Source organism: Doryrhamphus excisus, chromosome 3 (assembly GCF_030265055.1).
Source record: "Doryrhamphus excisus isolate RoL2022-K1 chromosome 3, RoL_Dexc_1.0, whole genome shotgun sequence".
NCBI lineage: Eukaryota > Metazoa > Chordata > Actinopteri > Syngnathiformes > Syngnathidae > Doryrhamphus > Doryrhamphus excisus.
The window spans coordinates 14771865-14793376 of record NC_080468.1 but is presented as its reverse complement, the minus strand read 5'-3'; the positions used below and the strand labels follow the sequence as shown (position 1 = coordinate 14793376).

Here is a 21512-nt window from a genome sequence, read left to right as displayed (position 1 = left end):
GGCGGACTTCCCGTGAACCAATCAAAAGCCGTTTTTCTGCGGGCAACCAATCGTCAGTCTTTCTTTGTATTGCGAGGGGCGGAGCTGTGTTTGCTTCCGGAAGAAGAGGGCTTGAAGCGAGGTGGAGATGAGAAATCATCATCCGTAGTTGGTTCAGCCTGATGCTACCTGTCGACGAATATTATTAGATGAACAGTCGACATTTGTAATTGTTTTACCTTTGTTAGGCGGCGCCATGACCCTCTGACGCTCAAGAATGGACATAAGTTAACAATGACGGGGGAGAAAAAGAAGAAGAAGCGGCTGAACCGCAGCATTCTTCTGGCCAAGAAAATTATAATAAAAGATGGAGGAAGTGTGAGTTAAATATTTATTTATCTTGGGTAACTTCGTTGAGAAAAATATATGTCGTGCCGTAAAGTCGTTGGGTTTGAGGTGGTTGGGCGTGCTTTTTTTAAGCAGTCCATTTTGTTTTTGTACACTTGCATAATAATGTTACCGCTAGCTTGTCGCTGGATGCAACTAGCTAGGCGGCTAATGGTTTTAGCGGCCTTGCTATGCTAGGTTGGCCATTGGTTTACACGTCATCTCTGCTAAGGTTGTTTTCCTAAATAGTACAACGCTCCACACACACGCCGCTGCGGCTTTCGAAACGCACATTAACCCAACGACCCCCCTTTGTGGTTAATGTTTAGCTTGTGTTTAGCCAACGGTAGCCAAAAGTGAGTGATGGGCAAAGACACAGGCGCCCAGTTTACGTTAGCCGGCTATGGAGCTAGCAAGCACATCGCCGACTTCCATGTTACATATTTTTTAACTGATTTATTATACATACGTATTAACATAAATGGTGTCATTAGTGCTTGTTTTTTTGGGGACCAAAAAAAAGGGTACTAGCCGACATACATACTCGACGAGTAAACTGACTGTGACAATGGAGCTGTTTTGATGTTAGCGCATTAGCTTAGCGTAGTTGCTGTCAAAACAAGTCATGTCCGCGCGAAGCTTTCCGGTAGCAGCTTTGCAACTCCCTAAATTACAGCTGAAGAGACGACGTAAGGTAACCACCAAAGTATTTACACTTTTCACAAGTCAGTTTTTTTTTGCAGGAATCCAACTAACGCTAGCATAACTAACTTATTTACAGTGTAGTTGATGTGGAATGTGCAAAACTTATGTTTCACTTTCACCTGCATGCATCATAATAGGAGTAGTATTGCCTTTAAATTAACCTGCTAGTATCCCATGTCTTAATTGGCTGATCATGTATGGAAGTGTATCCTGTATGCAGGTGTCAGTGGCATGGATATTACGATATGAATGCCATATTTGCAGATGTAATGGAAAATGTGCATAATTGGACACGACTGCAAAAACTTATAACTTAATGTTCTTAAACCTGATTTAATAACCGAACATGGCTTTATTGACTTGTTTGTTTTACTTGTAACACACAATTAAACAGGCAGCGCCAGATCTAACTTCGGAGGCCGGCCGCAAATACGTGAATTATGTACAAACGCCGATATGCAGGCGTAAACAGAAACGGCACATTAGATAAGTACAGCGGAGCCTTGGATAACGTCATTAAACCATACTTGGAAAGGTCGGACTTAAACCAAAACAGACTCTAACCAAAGCAAATTTTTCCCATAACCATGTTTCTACAAATGTCAATGCAAAATGGTGGAGTTTGTTTTTATTTATTGTACGGTTAATTGAATTATTGATTGTGACTGTAGAAAACTTATATAAACGGTTTGTCTTATGTTTGTCTACTGTAAGAAAGATGAACTAAAACTACGAACACTTAAATTCACTGCCAATGAGTTATATGTGTGTCGGGCTTCCAGCGGGGGCCCTCGCTTGCAATTATTGTTATCCCCACCCATGCAACCGACCTCCATTGTACGCCGCACGCCAGTGAAAGGTAGATGAGAATGAGGTTGCTGCATGGTGCGTAATCAGGAGGCTGATGCGGTTTGACTGTGGCAGGCGGGACACAATGGAGGAGTTGTTGGCGCCACATTCTCTGCCTCGCCGCTTTTACTTCCTCATTTATGACAATGTAGTACATTGGACTAATAAGGAGTACGTTTTTAAAAAAAAAAACTTGGTATAAATACAATTGTGTTTAGTGACTTATTGAGCCCATCATACAATAATAATGAGTCAGAATTGTGAAATGAGCATATTTATTATATTTATTGTGTCTGTTGTGTGCAGCCTCAGGGAATCGGTGAGCCCAGTGTTTACCATGCCGTGGTGGTCATCTTCCTGGAGTTTTTTGCGTGGGGTCTGCTCACCACCCCCATGCTCACGGTAAGTTTTCCTCATGCGCTTTTCATTTTTTAAAGCTTGGAGATCAATAAAGTATATCTATCTTAATTATAGTATATGCAGGTGTATGCAAATGTTTCATTTATAGAAAATGTTAATATATCAAACTGGAAAAGCACAAAGACGCCCCCGCCCCATTGTGATTTACACCATAAATATTAGTTCTACATTTATTTTAACTACATATTTATGAAAACGGGCTGCACGGCGGTTGAGTGGTAAGCGCGCAGACCTCGCAGCTAGTAGACCAGGGTTCAATTCCACCCTCGGCCATCTCTGTGTGGAGTTTGCATGTTCTCCCCGTGCATGCGTGGGTTTTCTCCGGTTTCCTCCCACATTCCAAAAACATGCTAGGTTAATTAGCGACTCCAAATTGTCCATAGGTATGAATGTGAGTGTGAATGGTTGTTTGTCTATATGTGCCCTGTGATTGGCTGGCCACCAGTCCAGGGTGTACCCCGCCTCTCGCCCGAAGACAGCTGGGATAGGCTCCAGCACCCCTGTGACCCTCGTGAGGAAAAAGTGGTAGAGAATGAATGAATTTTAAACATACCGTGGATGAGGTTTGAATGACTGAAAGAATGTTAACATGCTAACACCTAGCTTAATAGGAGTGTCTAAAAAATGTTAGCATGCTAATGTTAAAATGCAACACGTAGCATGAAAGCACTAAGTTCATATGTATGAAAATCCTAAACTGCTTTTATGCGCATGCTAGCAATGTTAACGTGCTAATGTTAGCATGCTAACACCTAGCATGGTCGTAGTAAGTGTTACTATATATGTGGCTACCCAAGAAAATAGCAAAAAAAAATATGTTAATATGCAAACATTAGCATGCTAACAATGCTAATGCATCCAGATCACCCCCAGAATGGATAGAGGTATTGAAATCAATAAAATAGTGCCTGCACCTGTTTGTGTTTTGATGCCAATTGCATAGCTTGTGCTCACCCAATAAGCCTCATTTCACCCCTGATATCCCAAAGTGGAATAATCCATCCATTGTGAAGTCTTCCCAAACTAGCATAAGGATGCTAGCATAACACCTGCGTATCGGCAACACGTGAGACCTGCAGACATGTTTGTGCATGCCTTCCAGCGAAAAAGATAGGGCTGCTCTCTCTTCAGTTAGTTGCATCAGAGCTCAGGTATTTGTTCTCCTTGCTGTCCCTTGGAGTGGGGTGGGGGGGGGGGGGGGGGTGGTAGTGTTTTTTCTGTGGACCAATCAGGGCATGGTGCGTGGATGCAAAGGGATGCTTTTTGCTTCATTAGTGTCCAGCAGCAACAGAATCCACTTAGGCAGAGGAGCCTCCGGGGAGCGGAGGGCCTTCTTAGCCACATCCTGTTGCAGCTGACTTTATTCATTTCGTTTTCATTTTCATATTTCATATTTCATCCCCAACTTGACAGACATGATAGGATTTCCAAGAAGAGAAGAGGTGAAGCACATTGAATGACACTAGTGGACCAACCAACATTTACCCTCCATTGATTTTTTTTTCCCCCTCTTGAGTCCATTCCTCTCTCGTTTCCTGCATAGCTAACATGATTGCGTTTTGTGTGTAGCAATGCAACAACACGTGTAGCCTGCTTATGGAATGAAATGGTGTGATTTATGTTTGTTGTACAGGTATTGCACCAGACGTTCCCCCATCATACGTTCCTGATGAATGGCCTCATCCATGGCGTCAAGGTAGGCAACACGCAACATCTTTCTTGTTTTTCAGCTGTACACTCGTCCCGCACGCTGCATCGCCGTTCCAACATAGCGTCAATCCCAGCCCAGCAAGGCACATAGAATATTGTGTATTAGGGATACGGCATAGGAATACGGAACCTACCAACATCAGAAAATAAGTTTGTTGCTACTTTTTTCTGTTCTGTAGTAATCATCGGTAGATCATAGATTTCAGCAAAAAAGAGAGAAAAATAGCTTTTTTAAAAAAGTTTGAGACAAATGTAGTCATATATACTTCATATTACTATGGAACCCATTATGTCATTGTATGGTCATATCACCTCTACTCGTACTTCGGTACGAGGTGCATTATTTAAAAAAACAACAAAAAAAAACCCTTAAACTGTATTATGGAAAGCAGGAAGTGAACAAATAAACAATAAATTTGCAAGTGATCCCAAACTTTTGAGCGGTAGTGTACATCTGAGATAAAGGTGTAAATTTCAGAGGAAAAAAAAGAAAATTGGTGAGAAATAAAAAAAAAAAAAATTGTAGAATGAAGACGTAAATTTACGAGAATCAATAAAGTCATAATCAAGTCAAATGTATAGCAAAAAGTCGTAAACGTATGAGAATAATGTAATACATTTACTACAAAAAAAACCCTAAACTGTATTACAGAAAGCAGGAAGTGAACAAATGTAACAGTTACTGATTGTAAAAGTACCAGATGGAGGGGTAGGATTTAATAAGCTTTGCTTCTTCCTACTCCTTTTGGACATGTGGAACTGTGAACTGATTATGTGATGCATTCAATTGTAATCTGATGCATGTTCAAATCAAATAAAACCATTTAAAAATTGGAGAAAAAAAAATGTAATTACTAAAAAAAAATGAAAAACTATTTTTGTATTAAAAAAAATTGAATAAAAATAAATTATATTAGGAAAGCAGGAAGTGAACAAATATAACAGTTACTGATTGTAAAAGTACCAGATGGAGGGGTAGGATTTAATAAGCTTTGCTTCTTCCTACTCCTTTTGGACATGTGGAACTGTGAACTGATTATGTGATGCATTCAATTGTTATCTGATGCATGTTCAAATGAAATAAAACCATAACCATATATATATATATTTAGCCAAAATATCCAAACAACAATACCACAACACAAGAAATGGTTGTTTTACATGACAATAACAAATATAACACCAACTATATACTATTATTATTATTATTATACAATATACAACATGGGACGCTCCTGCCATTTGTTGATGTTCACATTCTCCATCATTGTCCTGTCCTCCAGGGTCTCCTGTCATTTCTCAGCGCCCCCCTCATCGGAGCCTTGTCGGACGTATGGGGGCGCAAGTCCTTCCTGCTGCTAACGGTCTTCTTCACATGCGCGCCCATTCCGCTGATGAAGATCAGCCCGTGGTGAGTGACGATGCCGTGCCTTTCAGATTTCAGCTCTGCCTTTTGCGGGCCCTCACCTGCGTCCGTGCCCTCCTTCAGGTGGTACTTTGCCGTCATCTCCATGTCGGGCGTGTTCGCCGTCACGTTCTCTGTCATTTTTGCGTACGTGGCCGACATCACGCAGGAGCACGAGAGGAGCACGGCTTACGGTTTGGTAAGGAAGAATTCCCAGTCATTTCCTTGGAGGAAACTATCCAAACAGGTTTGCCCTGATGATAATGAGTCTTGTCACGCCGCCACTCCCTCCCAATTAGGTGTCGGCCACCTTTGCCGCCAGCCTGGTCACCAGCCCGGCCATCGGGGCCTACCTGTCGGAGGCCTACGGCGACACCTTGGTGGTGATCCTGGCTACCGCCATCGCGCTGCTGGACATCTGCTTCATCCTGGTGGCCGTGCCCGAGTCCCTGCCCGAGAAGATGAGGCCGGCGTCGTGGGGAGCGCCCATTTCCTGGGAACAAGCCGATCCTTTCGCCGTGAGTCAGCCCTGTGCTATTAAGATTAAGATATGCCTTAATTCGTCCCTCAGTGGGGAAATTTGAACATGCATCAGATTACAATTGAGTGCATCCCATAATCAGTTCCCAGTTCCACATGTCCAAAAGGAGTAGGAAGAAGCAAAGCTTATTAAATCCTACCCCTCCATCTGGTACTTTTACAATCAGTAACTGTTACATTTGTTCACTTCCTGCTTTGCTAATATAATTTAAGCTATTTTTATTTTATTTTTTAAATTTAATAAAAAAAATAGTTTTTCATTTTTTTTAGTAATTATTTTTTTTTTCAATTTTTTTTAATGGTTTTATTTGATTTGAACACGCAAAAAATTTCAGCTATGCTTGGAGTGTCATCGGCATCGATATAACGGTTGCTAGGACAACCAACTGTACCGATGAAAGCTAGTCATTAGCCGATGAGCACAAAAAACCCTGCATGTGTGCTGGTTCAACACCCGCATTGACCCACGAGAACCCGAACTAGTGTTGGACAGCTTGACCCAGACTATACCAATCAATGCCAGCATGTTGGATCACTCCATCAGACCTGTTGCTGTTAGCCTTTTCTTACCTTTGTTTACACGTTTTGCCTAGCTGTTGCTGTTAAGTCAGTCCATGTGATCAGTATCGGGGGATGGGTGGCATAAAGCTTTGATGGGAGCATCCCTAGCAGGAATGAATTTTTTTTTTTTTTTTTTTGCCTTGCAGTCTCTACGCAAAGTGGGCCAGGACTCCACGGTGCTGCTCATCTGTATCACAGTCTTTCTCTCCTACCTACCCGAGGCGGGCCAGTACTCCAGCTTCTTCCTGTACCTCAGACAGGTAACACCATCAGATACAGCGCACAAGTCACACACCAGGGTGGCGCAGAGCCCCTCCCTCCACCAAATAACAGCACCATCACAATGAAGCTTCCAAAAAAATAAATAATAAAATAAGTATTGACGGCTGTTATTTAGTGCAGCTGCCAGGTCTTTGTCTTAAACTACACAGTTGTGCAGCGTTTTTCTGTCCTTGTTAGACCCAGTTTGTGCTGCTCTCTAAAGGGAGTAGTTAACAGCATGGTAAGAGATTTTAGTTTAGATTTTTAGATGGCTTTTCTAATCATCTATTAGCCTGATAAAATGATGGACTTGGATTAGCAGCCATACCAGGAGATTGATGCAGAGGGCTGACAGTTGTTGATAGTAGGCCTCTATGCAAAAATGTACATCCTTCTTTGAAAATAATTGTAATTGTTTGTGAAATGGATACAAATGTTTGTGAAATTGAAAAAATTGTTTTTGAAATGGGCTGCACGGTGGTCGAGTGGTTAGCGCGCAAACCTCACAGCTAGGAGACCAGGGTTCAATTCCACCCTCGACCATCTCTGTGTGGAGTTTGCATGTTCTCCCCGTGCATGCGTGGGTTTTCTCCGTGTTTTTGCTTGGTGGACGAGTGGCTAGGAGACCCGAGTTTGATTCCGCATCTCTGTGGAGTTTGCATGTTCTCCCCAGTTTTCTCCGGGTTCTCCGGTTTCCTCCCACATTCCAAAAAAAACATGCTAGGTTAATTAGCAACTCCAAATTGTCCATAGGTATGAATGTGAGTGTGAATGGTTGTTTGTCTATATGTGCCCTGTGATTGGCTGGCCACCAATCTCTCGCCCAAAGACAGCTGGGATAGGCTCCAGCACCCCCCGCGACTCTTGTGAGGATAAGCGGTAGAAAATGAATGAATGAATGAATGAATCCTGTTTTATGGTATATCTATAGAAAACATGTCCCAAGTAGCTAGATTGCGCGCAGACCTCACAGCTAGGAGATCAGGGTTCAATTCCACCCTCGGCCATCTCTGTGTGGAGTTTGCATGTTCTCCCCGTGCATGCGTGGGTTTTCTCCGGGTACTCCGGTTTCCTCCCACGTTCCAAAAACATGCTAGGTTAATTAGCGACTCCAAATCGTCCATAGGTATGAATGTGAGTGTGAATGGTTGTTTGTCTATATGTGCCCTGTGATTGGCTGGCCACCAGTCCAGGGTGTACCCCGCCTCTCGCCCAAAGACAGCTGGCATAGGCTCCCTCGTGAGGAAAAAGCGGTAGAAAATGAATGAATGAAAATAAGTATCAGTCATAATAACAAGGGGTGTGCAGCCATTTCCTTGTTATAGTCTTGTTGACGCCGTTGGGCGTGACACCTGTGTGTAAATAATAGCAACTTTAGCCAAGGATGTTGGTTTGAATTCATCAGAAACAATGCCGCAACTCCCTCCGAGTGCTTTTAGTTTATGTCAACATCGTCAGATGAACCAGTTGGACAAGTCACTTTCCCTTTAGTCCGTTTTAGTGCCTGGCGCCTTGGTGCAAAATACTAAATGTCAATGATGGTGTTTATGACCTAAATAGAAGGAAAGACGTGGGACGTGCTCCTGGTGCTCCTGGTGCTCCTGGTGCTCCTGGTGATGCTTCTAGTACCAAACACAACATGTTTACTCAACATCCAAATGTTCTTCAGGTCATCGGCTTTTCATCAGCGACGGTGGCCGCCTTTATCGCTGTGGTGGGGATCCTCTCCATATTGGCTCAGGTACTTACGGCGCTTGTGTCATGTCACATGGTACATTGTACTTATACCACACAACATGGCACATTTACTACATAACAAGGTACTTATACCACATAACGTGGTTATTTTTTTTTTTGCCTCAGACGGTGGTTCTGGGTGTCCTGATGCGTTCCATCGGGAATAAGAACACCATCCTCTTAGGCCTGGGCTTCCAGATCCTCCAGCTGGCCTGGTACGGCTTCGGCTCGCAGCCCTGGTCAGTAACATCCTACTCTTTTTTTTTTTCCTTAGTAGCTCCTTGGTAGTACAAATACTACATGCTGACTTTATTCATGTACTTCTGGGAAGTCCGGATAGTAAAATTCGAAATAGTAAAAGCGAAATCATTCTGTATTCTTCAGAATGTCGTTGTAGTGCAATTTCTCACCGCTAGGGGGCAGCATAGCACAACTTGCCTCTGTTAGCGAATACAAAGGCCAGTTGCCATTGTTTTTTTTTTTTTTATAATGAATTTATTTTGGGGGTAAGAGTATTTTAAAAGTATTTATTTAAGTTTTTTTTTAAACAGATACTTTATTCATCTTTATTTATTGTAATAGAATGATGATTTCCTGTTTGTTACCAAGTCAAGTGACCACTTCACTGACTTTTCTGCTGTGTGTTACAGGATGATGTGGGCCGCCGGAGCCGTGGCGGCCATGTCCAGCATCACATTCCCGGCCATCAGCGCCATTGTGTCCCGCAACGCCGATCCCGACCAACAAGGTGAGCCGTCTCCGCAAAACAAAAAATGTCCACCCACTGTAGACCCAAGACCTGTAACCTTTTGACCCCAACGTGCGGCCGCCCTGCAGGTGTGGTCCAGGGCATGATCACGGGCATCCGAGGTCTCTGTAACGGTTTGGGCCCGGCGCTCTACGGCTTTGTCTTCTACCTTTTCCACGTGGAGCTGACCGACGCGGACGGCTCGGAGAAAGGCGGCAAATCCAACATGTCCAATCCGACAGACGAGGTGAGCGTGGGACGGTTGGCCGCTTAAGTCTGAAAGCAGACTTGTTGGCGCAAGGGCTAGCTGGCATAAAACGTCATATACATAACATACATCTTCAGAGTAACTCATTCGGCTTTTTGACGCCATTTTAACTGACTTCAAGGCACACAGAATATTGTGTTCTATGTTTTGCGTTCTTTCATAATAAACAGTAGAACATAGGGAACAACTTTCAGGGAAATATCAGTTCCCGACTATCAGATTTTTGCCAAATTTCAAGCACAACTTTCACCATATGTTATGCTTTTGTGACAGCTCAAATATCTTAACATGTACAGTGTTACCTCATTTAATCAAAATTAATGATCAAGCTACTATGTTGGACTGAAAATGTTAACTCATTGACTGGCAGCCATTTTGGAGAGGAGAGCTCCATACTGCCAGACTACATAAACATTGAAGCCATGTAAAGAAACTGACTCTCCTCTTCCATCAGAAAAATAGCAGTTTGTTTTTAGCCTTTTTTGGTCTTTATAAATGGCCATTAGAACATGCGGTGATCTCAGCCACACCAAACACCAAAAAAAAAAACCCTGAAAAAATTAGCTTTCTCTGTAGAGAAGCAAATTGAAGCAGAACATTGATTGGCGTCCATATTTTTTTTTTTAGTGACGCCTCAAAATAACTACATATTTACACCATAACACAATTCCGAGTGGCATGGTTGGCCTGGTCTTGTCTTTCCAGTATTGGCGGTTAGCAAACACGGTTAGCTGCTTTGCGCTGGCAGTCCTCATACGCTGTTTAAAAAGCTCTAAAATTGCAGCAAAAGAAAGGTAAACAGTGATGGAGTGACGGAATGCTGTATATGACAGCGTCAGGAACACAAAAAGTTACCACTTCCACACAAAATAGGAGGAGAACTCATTCATTCATTCATTTTCTACCACTTATCCTAACGAGGGTTGCAGGGGGTGCTGGAGCCTATCCCAGCTGTCTTCGGGCGAGAGGCAGGGTACACCCTGGACTGGTGGCCAGCCAATCACAGGGCACATATAGACAAACAACCATTCACACTCACATTCATACCTATGGACAATTTGGAGTCGCTAATTAACCTAGCATGTTTTTTTTGGAATGTGGGAGGAAACCAAAGTACTTGGAGAAAACCCACACATGCACGGGGAGAACATGCAAACTCCACACAGAGATGGCCGAGGGTGGAATTGAACTCGGGTCTTGAAAAGAACTATTTTATTTATAAATATAACACAATGAGCTATTTATAGTTTTCACATTTGTCGCTAATGTGTGCATGCCGGTCTTTGGTATTGAATGAGTTAATGCTATCAAATACTCAACGGGCCCAGGAGAGCATTCAGAGTAACACGTGCACGTGTTGTACGCTTCCCCTTGTCGCCCCCCCTCCAGAGCGCCATCATCCCCGGACCCCCTTTCCTCTTCGGCGCCTGCTCGGTGCTGCTCTCCCTGCTGGTGGCGCTCTTCATCCCCGAGCACACGGGGCCCGGCGCGCGGCCCGGCGCCTACAAGAAGCACAGCAACGGGGCGCAGAGCCACTCCCACAGCCCGCAGGGCAGCGGCGCCGAGGGCAAGCAGCCGCTGCTGGAGGACAGCAGCGTATAACCTCCGCAGCCTGGGGGTGGCGGCGGGGGCACCCCCCCCACCCTCCACCCTAACGATACACTTTCATATAAGACTTGTTTTCGTGCAGCACAAGCAGGACTGTTGAAGAAGAAGAAGGCGTGTCCACTTTCTCTTGTTTGGGCCGTCGCTGGGCCACGCCCCCTCCTGGAAAACTCCTTTTGTGGCGGAAACCCAAAAAGCAGACCACTTATCAGCATTGAGATTTAACCCCCCCCCCTTTTTTTTTTTGCTTTCTCCATCCCACCAATCACAATCAACCGTTGCCTTGGAAGCGATCCGATATGGAAGTAGGAGCGCAGAACGCCACATATCCACGCATATCACGCAACCTGCATGACGGCCTCTGTAGTCTGGCGCCGTCGCTCCCCAATCTCCCCCCCCTCCCCCCGTGTTGTCCTAATGACGGCGTGTCGCCATGGTGATTGATGTTTGCGGCGGAAGAATGAATGAAGTGGATCCTGTGGTGCTAAAAAAAGCTGCGGCTATACGCTACAGTGCTATACTGTCATATCAAGTACAGCTGCACTGGTCGCCCTCCGACCCCCACCTCCGACCCCCCCCCCACACACACACACATCTTGGACGTCTCAAGTGCATTTCAGTGTACACACGGTTAGCCACGTTAGCCAACATCACTGTAAAAACACATCTGTGCCAATGTAGTATTTCTTTTATGTGTTTCCAGTCTTTTTGTCTCCATCTCTTGGTTTGCAGATTGAATGCTGTCTTTTTTTTTATATATATATCTATATATATTTCTATATAAATATGTATAGCCATTTTTTTTTTTTTAATCATCTTTTCTTTTAAAGAACGCCCACGTCCATCCCCTTTCACACACAACAAGCATTTCACTCTCCGCCGGCACCTAAAGTTTTTTTTTTGCTTTCCTTCAGTATCACTTTGTCATGTTGATGACAAACAGGACCAAACCTGTGACAAGCCCCGCCCCGCCCCCCCCCCCCCTCTGGGGTTCCACCCGTGTTTTCTGATGACGATTGCACAGGTCATGGTGGATGTCAAACAAGAAGTGGGGGAGGGCGAGGGGCGGCACCTCTTGTTTAGTTGTTTTCATTAGGACCATATAATTTGTGGCCTGGGACCCCTGACCCCCCGACCCCCCCATTCCTCTTTCTCTCTGTGTGCCTAAAAATTTAGCCAAGAAATGAGAATGGCATGGTTAAGTCAAGGTGGTTATTATGTAAATATGGGAAACTAATGAAGCTATTTATTAAAGGTTTATTGTAAAATTACATTTGCATTTTTATTTATTTTATGTCTATTTTTAGCTAACTTATATTAACTTGGTTTTTTGTGCTAGAATGCACAGAGAAGGGAAAGAAATGTGTTCAAGTTTCACATAAAGATTGCGAAACCCCCCCCCCCCCCAAAAAAGCGCAGTTCCCTTTTACAAACATATTATTTCTACCAAAAGACACATTTTAAAAAAATAAATTGTTGTCATGGAAACAGCACAGCAAGGTATCGGACCCAAATCCAGCCATACGGGGGCCACATCACGTGTATTGCTACCTCGCTCCTGATTGGTTGGTTTCTTCCACTCATGCTGTGTGTGTGTGTGTGTGTTTAATAATGTGATGATGTAAGCAAGAGGAGCAGCAGGTGGTAACCTTGGCTAGCGAGGATAATCATAATAATATTAGCCTGATTCATAATAAGAGTCTTATGTAATCTGCGGGGCCTCCACTCCGGAGCTTGCTCACCTCACCTGAACCCACAACAGGTAAACTGATCCTGAATAAAAAATGATCCTTTAGAATAAATAATTGCTAAAAACAATTAAAAAAAAAAGACGAAAAAATACAGGAAATAAAGAAAAAATATGGATGCATAAATGAAAATAAAAATCCAAATGATTTTCATTCATTCACTTTCTACCGCTTATCCTCGCGGGGGTGCTGGAGCCTATCCCAGCTGTCTTCAGTCGAGAGGAGGCGTACGCCCTGGACTGGTGGTAGCCAGCCAATCACAGGGCACATATAGACAAACAACCATTCACACTCACATTCATACCTATGGACAATTTGGAGTCGCTAATTAACCTAGCATGTTTTTTTTTGGAATGTGGGAGGAAACCGGAGTACCCGGAGAAAAGCCACGCATGCACGGGGAGAACATGCAAACTCCACACAGAGATGGCCGAGGGTGGAATTGAACCCGCGTCTCCTAGCTGTGAGGTCTAGGTGCCAAATGTGTAAATGTGCAAATATACCAGTGTACAGTTACAGTTATGATGTCACTACCAACAACACTAAATTCATCACATAGCAACTTAACACCCTTGACTGGTGGCCAGCCAATCACAGGGCACATATAGACAAACAACCATTCACACTCACATTCATACCTATGGACAATTTAGAGTCGCTAATTAACCTAGCATGTTTTTGGAATGTGGGAGGAAACCGGAGTATCCGGAGAAAACCCACGCATGCACGGGGAGAACATGCAAACTCCACACAGAGATAGCCGAGGGTGGCATTGAACTCGGGTTTCCTAGCTGTGAGGTCTCCGCGCTAACCACTCGACCACCGTGCCGCCAAGTTCAGTCAACATGAAATAAAAATAGCGGAAAAGGTGACATGGACATGGACAAAGGTTAGGGGTCGTCCACATGAGGCTCCGCCTACCCGCAGAGGCATCCATCAAGCGTACTGTACTTTGGCAACGCAGGAAGGGATCTCCATCTCCGCCCCGGGTGGCCCTCACACGCATCGGAAGGGGAAGCGGGCCCGAGCGGAGCCTGCCGTCCTGGAGGAAGAACCCCCGGATGAATCACGCTTGAACCTTATTGTTCTCCCCCTCGGCCGGGAGTGTGTGAACCCGTCAGCGGCGGCGCCGCGTTCCCATGATCCATACGCTAGCCTCACATGACTTCCTGGCACATAGGAGACGCCTCCTCATCTCTGGAGTCTTTCCTCCAAGGACGCCGTTTGGAAAAACATTCTTGGCCTTTGGAGAACCTCGTGTCCACCTTGCTGATGGATCCATCTAACCTCCTCATCACCTTCAAACCTCTAAAAACACACAATATCTCACACTGATTTCCACTTTCCTTTTGTGATGATAACCATAGAGGCAGGACGTGGAATTTGAGTAAAATATGAACACAGAATATAAATGACTGTCTGAAGCAGATTGTAATAAAAAAAATATAAAAAATAAAATATATTTTATGAGGGGCACAGTTTGACCCTGGAACAGACTAACTGACTTAGCATTGGGGACAATTGTATTGAGGTTTTGGGGTTCGACTCTGTGCTTACCAAGATAAGGTTTTAGTAAGTAATTGTAATTAAATAATTGTAATTTAATTTAATTATAAAAAGTATTTATTATTTAATATATATTTCAATATTTAATTATTTTTTATATTTATATTATATTTTATTATATTATAAAATTAGATATTATATTATTTATTATATTATATTATTTGTGTTTTATATTTATATATTATTATATTTATCTTTTTTAATTTATTTTATTTATTATTATTTAATTATTATTAATAATTAATGTAAGTAATTGTATTAATTGTAAAAAATCCCCCCAAAATCTTTATTATTTAATATATATTTTAATATTTAATTAATTGGTATTTATTTTTTTATTTAAAATTATATTATATATTATTATATTATTTATTATATTATTTTATATTTATATATTATTCTTTTATTTTTTATTTATTATTATTTAATTATTATTAATAATTAATTTAAGTAATTGTATTAATTGTAAAAAATCCAAACATGTGATGTGATATCTGTCCTGGCATCAGGAAGGGGGGGGGGGTGGAGTCATGGAGAGGACATCAGCTCATCATGTCTGGGAAGGATCGATGTCTTGTGTATGTGTGTGTGTGTGAGTCACCGGGGTCACCTCCGATCCCGCCTGACGATGTGTTGACGGCGTTTCCGTGTGCGACGTTGTAAAGCATGGGTGACGGGCACGTGTTCTGGCGAGGAAATCACTTCAGGAAAACAAACAAGGAAAAGAACGCATGGACGTCCTGCCGCTGGTCTTTGTTTTTGGACGCGTGGCGTCTAAACATACAACTTCCTGACTGACTTTCATGACCCTCAAAGACAAATCATGTGAGATAATCTGCTCCAAATTAGACACCAGCATTCCACTACGTTTCCTTGTTATTTGGACTTCTCTGTGTACATAATATGCTCTTATTCACCCCCCTGTATGACTATTCTTATAAATAACCTGATTGGGACTGGAAATACGCATTTTAACCTCATTAGAGACCTGCACATATGAATTAACACCCCTATAGTCACTTTTACACTTTGTTTACATCACATTGCTCAAGCCACACAGACACAAAAGTTGTCAGTTTTTCCTGTGAATGTACTTTTTTTTCTTGTAAATTAACAAGTAAATTGATGGCTTTATACTTGGGAAAAAAGTTGCTAATTTCTCATAAAGTCTTTCTCATAAATTGACAGATTTTTTCTCAGAAATGTACCGCTTTATTCTCAATATTACAACTTTTTTCTTCTGTGTTTAAACTCAAAAAGTTGTCAATTTATGAGAAAATAAGTTGTCAATATCAAACATTTTCTCATAAATTGCCAACTTTTTGAGTAAATAAAGTTTGTCAAAGTCAAAGTTTGAGTAATAAAGTCATTATATTACGAGAAAAAAAGCCATCAATTTAGGAGAAAATGTTTGATATTGACAACTTATTTTCTCATAAATTGATGGCTTTTTTCTCGTAATATAATGACTTTATTCTGGTAAATTTACGCAAAAAAAAGTCAGAAATTAATGAGAAAAAAGTAGTTCCTTTACAACTTTTTTTTTCTCATAAATTGACGTTTTTCTCTGAAATGTCAGACTTTATTCTTGTGATATTGCAACTTTGGTAAATTTAGTAAAATCTTTTCTCGCAAATTAATGACTACGCTGTTACACTAAATTTACGCTGAAAAGAAGTCAGAAATTACAATTTTTTTCTCATAAATTTATGAGAAAAAAATTTTAATTTCTGACTTTTTTTCTCATAAATTGCCAACTTTTACAAATTTACAATTTTTGTTGTGAATTCAAGAGTTTGAAAAAATGTTGTCAATTTATGAGAAAGAAATTGTAATTTCTGGCTTTTTTCTCATAAATATATGAGAAAAAAATGGTAATTTCTGACTTTTTTCCTCATAAATTTATGAGAAAAAAGCCAGAAATTACAATTTCTTTCTCATAAATTGATGACATTTTTTCAAACAAAAATTGTACATTTCCATGTGTAGTAAATGTATGATTTTTTTCTTGTCAAGTAACAACTTTATGCTCATAAATTTACCACTTTTGTCAGAAATGTATGACTTTTCTCAAAGACATATTTTATTTTCTTGTAAATTGACATGAAGAAGAAAGTCATAACTTTACAGGAAATAATATAATTTAAAAATGAAAAAAATTATTGTAAATTTTTGAGTTTTTTCTCCTAAATGTATAATTTTTTCTTCTTTTTTTACGACTTTAGTAGATATATGACGTATTTTAAGTGGTACATTTACGCGAAAAAAATTAATGACAATGAAGTTGTCAATTTTTCTGCTTCATTCTGGTACATTTTTGTATGTTTGTATTTGTGTATCAGTGTAATAATAACCCCTCCAATAACAACACGTGATTGATCTAAAACGATCCAAGAAAATCCAGTCCGCGTTTTCCTGGGCGCCCATCTGGGTTCTCTGGCAGGTTTGTTTACTGGCTGGGAAAAAGAGATCCAACGCAGCCTGGGAGACAATCTACCTCTGTCTGTGCAAGAAGAAAAGGATTTTTTCCCCCATTAATGTGTATACTAAATAATAATAGCACATCCGGGACTTTTGTTGTCATTAGAATAAGAAAGCAACAACAGCACATTTAAACGGAGAGAAAGTGCAAAACCAAGAAAATAAAGCAACGTGGTGGTGCTGGAAAATCTCTGGGAAGGAAATCGCAGTACTGTTGTGATCGAGAGGACGAGTTGGAGTTCAGTTTGTATTTTGAATTTCGTATCGGAGCTGCAAAAACTACAAGAAAAGAAGCACTTTGCCATATTTTTTGTTGTTGTTTTTTTTTTGCACACTTGAGGATGATTTGATATCCACGCCAGCAACATGGACTCTTATGTGAATGTTTGCCTGAATTAGAACTAATTCAATTTTGTGAAAAAATGAACTTTGAGTGGGTCACATGCGGTGTTTTTTGATCAGGCGCGAGTGTCCGCGGCGCGAGCTTGTGTACGTGTGGAGGAGTAGGGGGGCGGGGGGACCGGGCTAGCTAGTTTTGACAGCTAGCGACGAGTTAGCCAAAATAACATTTAACCTAGCGCTCCGTGGAAAAGTATCTTTCCAGTGTGGACTTATAAAAACCTTTCGGGTTAACATTACGGTGTAAGTGTGAGAGTGCGACCCGTTTCAAGACGCCCGTAAATCCGCTTGAGAACCGCCGTCGTTCCGCTGCAGTCTAGCTAGCTAGCTAGTTAGCTTTAGCATTAGCCAAAGCTCGCGTTCGAGTGAACACGTTGGACTCGTTCCTCCGCCCATCTTCCGGGATGTCGGTTGTTATATTTTGTTTACTTGCTGGCTCTCGCCGCAAAACCAAAACAATTTCCTGAAGACTACCGCCACCGTACTCCTCCTCCTCCTCCTCCTCCTCCTCCTACCCTTCCAGTGTGTCAACTGTCACCCTCGCCAAGAAGGATTTACTCGGGAGTTGGACCCGGAGCGGCGGCGGATGGTGATTCAGCCCGAGTCAGTGATGTGGCTCCGGACTTTGGCTTTTGTTTTGGCCGCAGCCTGCTGCTTCTTGACCAGCTGTCAGCAAGCCACCGGGGAGAGTAAGTAAACCTTTCATTTAAGCTACTCTTTCGTCAACAAGTCTGCTTTTTTTGGGCTTATTTACTTGCTTTCTCGTCACATTCAATTTGCATTTGAAAAATCTGCACCAAAACTACATCATCATCATAAATATACTCCATCCAAAACGCATGTTTATATTGCCAATGGTAATGGTTGTATTTCATTTGAACATGCATCAGATTACAATTGAATGCATCACATAATCAGTTCACAGTTCCACATGTCCAAAAGGAGTAGGAAGAAGCAAAGCTTATTAAATCCTACCCCTCCATTTGGTACTTTTACAATCAGTAACTGTTATATTTGTTCACTTCCTGCTTTCCTAATATAATTTATTTGTATTCATTTTTTCTAATTCAATACAAAAATAGTTTTTCATTTTTTTAGTAATTAATTTTTTTTTTACATTTTTTTAATGGTTTTATTTGATTTGAACATACATCCGATTACAATTGAATGCATCACATAATCAGTTCACAGTTCCACATGTCCAAAAGGAGTAGGAAGAAGCAAAGCTTACTAAATCCTACCCCTCCATCTGGTACTTTTACAATCCGTAACTGTTACATTTGTTCACTTCCTGCCTTTTTAATATAATTTAAGTTATTTTTATTTAAAAAAAATATTTAATAAAAAATAGTTTTTTTAGTAATTACAATTTTTTTCACATTTTTTTAATGGTTTTATTTGATTTGAACATGCATCGGATTACAATTGAATGCATCGTTGCAATGTTGGGTTACTAAACATGACATGGTAGTGTTTGGTTTTGCTTTATGTTAATGGTAATGGTTTTATTTCATTTGAATATGCATCAGATTACAATTGAATGCATCACATAATCAGTTCACAGTTCCACATGTCCAAAAGGAGTAGGAAGAAGCAAAGCTTATTAAATTTTACCCCTCCATCTGGTACTTTTACAATCAGTAACTGTTACATTTATTCACTTCCTGCTTTCCATAATACAGTTTAAGTTTTTTTTTCATTTTTTTTTTATTTTTTATGAGCATTGTGGATGTACTACAGCTGTTTTACAACTGGTAAAACTCAGACTGGTAAAATTAATTCATTAATTAAGTCAGTGAGTCCATTCAACACAATCAAACACTCAAACACATCAAGGCTTTTTAGGTATAAATAATATAAAATAAAGTGATGGGGAACCCATAGCTCGTTTGATTTGTGTAGCACCAATTCACAACAGAAGTCATGTGACCTTCCACATGGAGCAGGTCTAGAAGCACGCTCCTCCTGCATCAGACTCAAGCCCACATCAGCAAGCACTTGGCGACGGAGGCGAGGAAAAATCCTCAAACACGGGCGGCCCTTGTGTCTGGACCCGCTTGGGTTGTGATGGAGAGGGATAGCCCAAACAACATCACATACAGTAACTACTTGTAATACAGCTTGTAATCTGCAGAATATGTTTTTTTTAATGATATAAGTTGATGTTTACATTTTTACTGGTACAGAATTGCTAAGAATGATGAAAGGTTGAACATTTTGGAAATTTCTCGGTTCATGCACGATGCATAAAAATGAACATGGTGACTGGCGATACTCGCCCTGTTGCGCAAGAAATGAACGGACTAGAGGCGATGTCACCTCCCGTGTGCGCTGCCCATAGATGCTCGCTTGCGAGATTTGGGTAAATTTTCCAGTTGCACGACCTCGTACATGCAAGTCCGGTACATCTTTTTGGAATGAGTCGGCAAGAATCACATTTGCGAGAAAGTTGTTAATTTACAACTTCTCATAAATTGACTTTTTTGGTCAATTTACAAGTTTACAAAATTTTTGAATTTTAAAAATTAAATTAACATCTTTTATTCTTGTAAATTCACGCTCAAAAAGTTGTCAAATTATGATAAAAAGGTTTAAAAAGTCGTCTTTTTACGAGAAAAAAGTTGTAAATTTCCTTTTTATCCTCATAATTGCCGTTTTTTTCTTGAAAATGTATAACTTTTTCCTTGTAAATTTTTGCAAACTTTTTTTTCTTGTGAATTTAGTAAATTTTTGACTTTGTTCTAGTACATTTGAGAGAAAAAAGGGTGAAAAAAGTTTGAGAAAAAAAAAGTTGTCAATTTTTTTACTTTTTATTAAATTTTTTATGACTTTTTTACTTGTAAATAAAAAATATATGTCTTCATCCTCTTCAATGTATGACTTTTTCTTTTAAATGTAAAGTTTTAAATTGACAACTTTTTCTCTTAAGAAGTTTATGAGAAAAAAGTTGTCAATTTCCATTTTTTTCCTCATAATTCTTTTTCTTAAATGTACGACTTTTTCCTTGTAAATTGCCGTTTTTCCTGTGAATTTACGACTAGTTAATTTTTGACTTTGTCCTAGTACATTTAAGAGAAAAAACTATGAAAAAAGTTTGAAAAAATAAAAAAAGTAGTAAATTCTTTACTTTTATTTTTTTTAACGACTTTTTCCTTGTAAATTGACTTTTTTTCTTGTGAATATACAACTAGTTAATTTTTTATTTTGTTCTCGAACATTTAAGAGAAAAAAAGTTTGAGAAAATAAAAAAGTTTTTACTTTTATTATTTTTTTTCAACTTTTTTTACTCGTAAATAAAAAAAAAAGCCTTTTATCCTCGTCAATGTATGACTTGTAAATGCACATGTTTTTATAATTGAACTTTAGTACAATTATGACTTTTTTCTTGTCATTTTATGAGTTAATTTTTTTAAATTTAGGCCAAAAAAGTAATAAATTAATGACAATGAAGTTGTAATTTTTTTAGGAAAAAGGACGATTGATTTTATTCTCATAAATTGACAACATTTTTCCTGGCGAGTTTTGTGAATTTCTTAGACCTGGGCTTGCTAACGTTAGCCCGGGGCTAACCCTTTCTTCTATGAAGGTGATATCGTGACCTTGTCAGCACCCTTCCATAGACTCCGGGCCCAGCTAGCAAAACACGTGTCGCATTATGACTCTCGTTTCGCCTTATCCACCTTGCAAGAAAGGCGTTATGAGGCGTTTGCAGCGGCGGTACGTTCTTGTTGTTTTGTCAGCGCTGATGTATTGACGAGGGCGGGCGGGCGGGCGGTGCTGTGCTGTTGTTGCCTCGTTGTAAGTCACGGCGGCTTGCATGCGTGCACGCAAAGGGACAAAGGTTAGCACTTATCGTGTGTTTTGTGTCTGAGTGCACTGTAAACAAAATGTTTTGTCCCCCCCGCTGCCTCCATGTAAGAAGTCTGAGAATGCAGGAGGAACTAATCGGCTCTTTCGATGGCTCTTTTGTTTGTGTTGCTGCTGGAATGTGACAATAAGCTCCTGACGGATTTGTGTTGGGGCGGTATGAATGAATGAATGAATGAATGAATGAAGTTTGCACAGTCTGATTGAACCAGCCGGTGCTTATTCGTGTTGTGATGACACTTAGGGGTGCCATCAACACGTCTTCTTTATCAGAAA

The 21512-nt window shown here is 40.7% G+C and overlaps 2 protein-coding genes across 2 annotated transcripts in view; both read left to right on the top strand.

The window, feature by feature from the left end:
- Positions 1-94: 94 nt before the first annotated feature.
- Positions 95-13184, top strand: mfsd14a2 (major facilitator superfamily domain containing 14A2). Its single transcript, XM_058068659.1, has 12 exons — positions 95-357; positions 2227-2322; positions 3974-4036; positions 5334-5461; positions 5540-5654; positions 5755-5973; positions 6703-6816; positions 8487-8558; positions 8681-8793; positions 9205-9302; positions 9392-9549; positions 10960-13184. The coding sequence occupies exons 1-12, from the start codon at positions 274-276 to the stop codon at positions 11170-11172; spliced, it is 1473 nt and encodes a 490-aa protein (XP_057924642.1). The 5' UTR covers positions 95-273; the 3' UTR covers positions 11173-13184.
- Positions 13185-16919: 3735 nt separating this feature from the next.
- The window catches only part of insra (insulin receptor a), a 60470-nt gene continuing 55877 nt past the window's right edge, over positions 16920-21512 (top strand). Inside the window, exon 1 of the mRNA XM_058069135.1 lies at positions 16920-18058. Within this exon, the coding sequence (XP_057925118.1) occupies positions 17956-18058 (103 nt within the window). The 5' untranslated portion in view covers positions 16920-17955. The remainder of the gene's footprint in view (positions 18059-21512) is intronic.

Excerpts from the sequence above, each read along its gene's own strand:
- mfsd14a2 (XM_058068659.1), top strand. The coding sequence starts at position 274 with ATGACGGGGGAGAAAAAGAAGAAGAAGCGGCTGAACCGCAGCATTCTT. Across the intron at positions 4,037-5,333 it reads GCCTCATCCATGGCGTCAAG|GGTCTCCTGTCATTTCTCAG; the intron begins GTAGGCAACACG and ends CCTGTCCTCCAG. Across the intron at positions 5,655-5,754 it reads GGAGCACGGCTTACGGTTTG|GTGTCGGCCACCTTTGCCGC; the intron begins GTAAGGAAGAAT and ends CCTCCCAATTAG.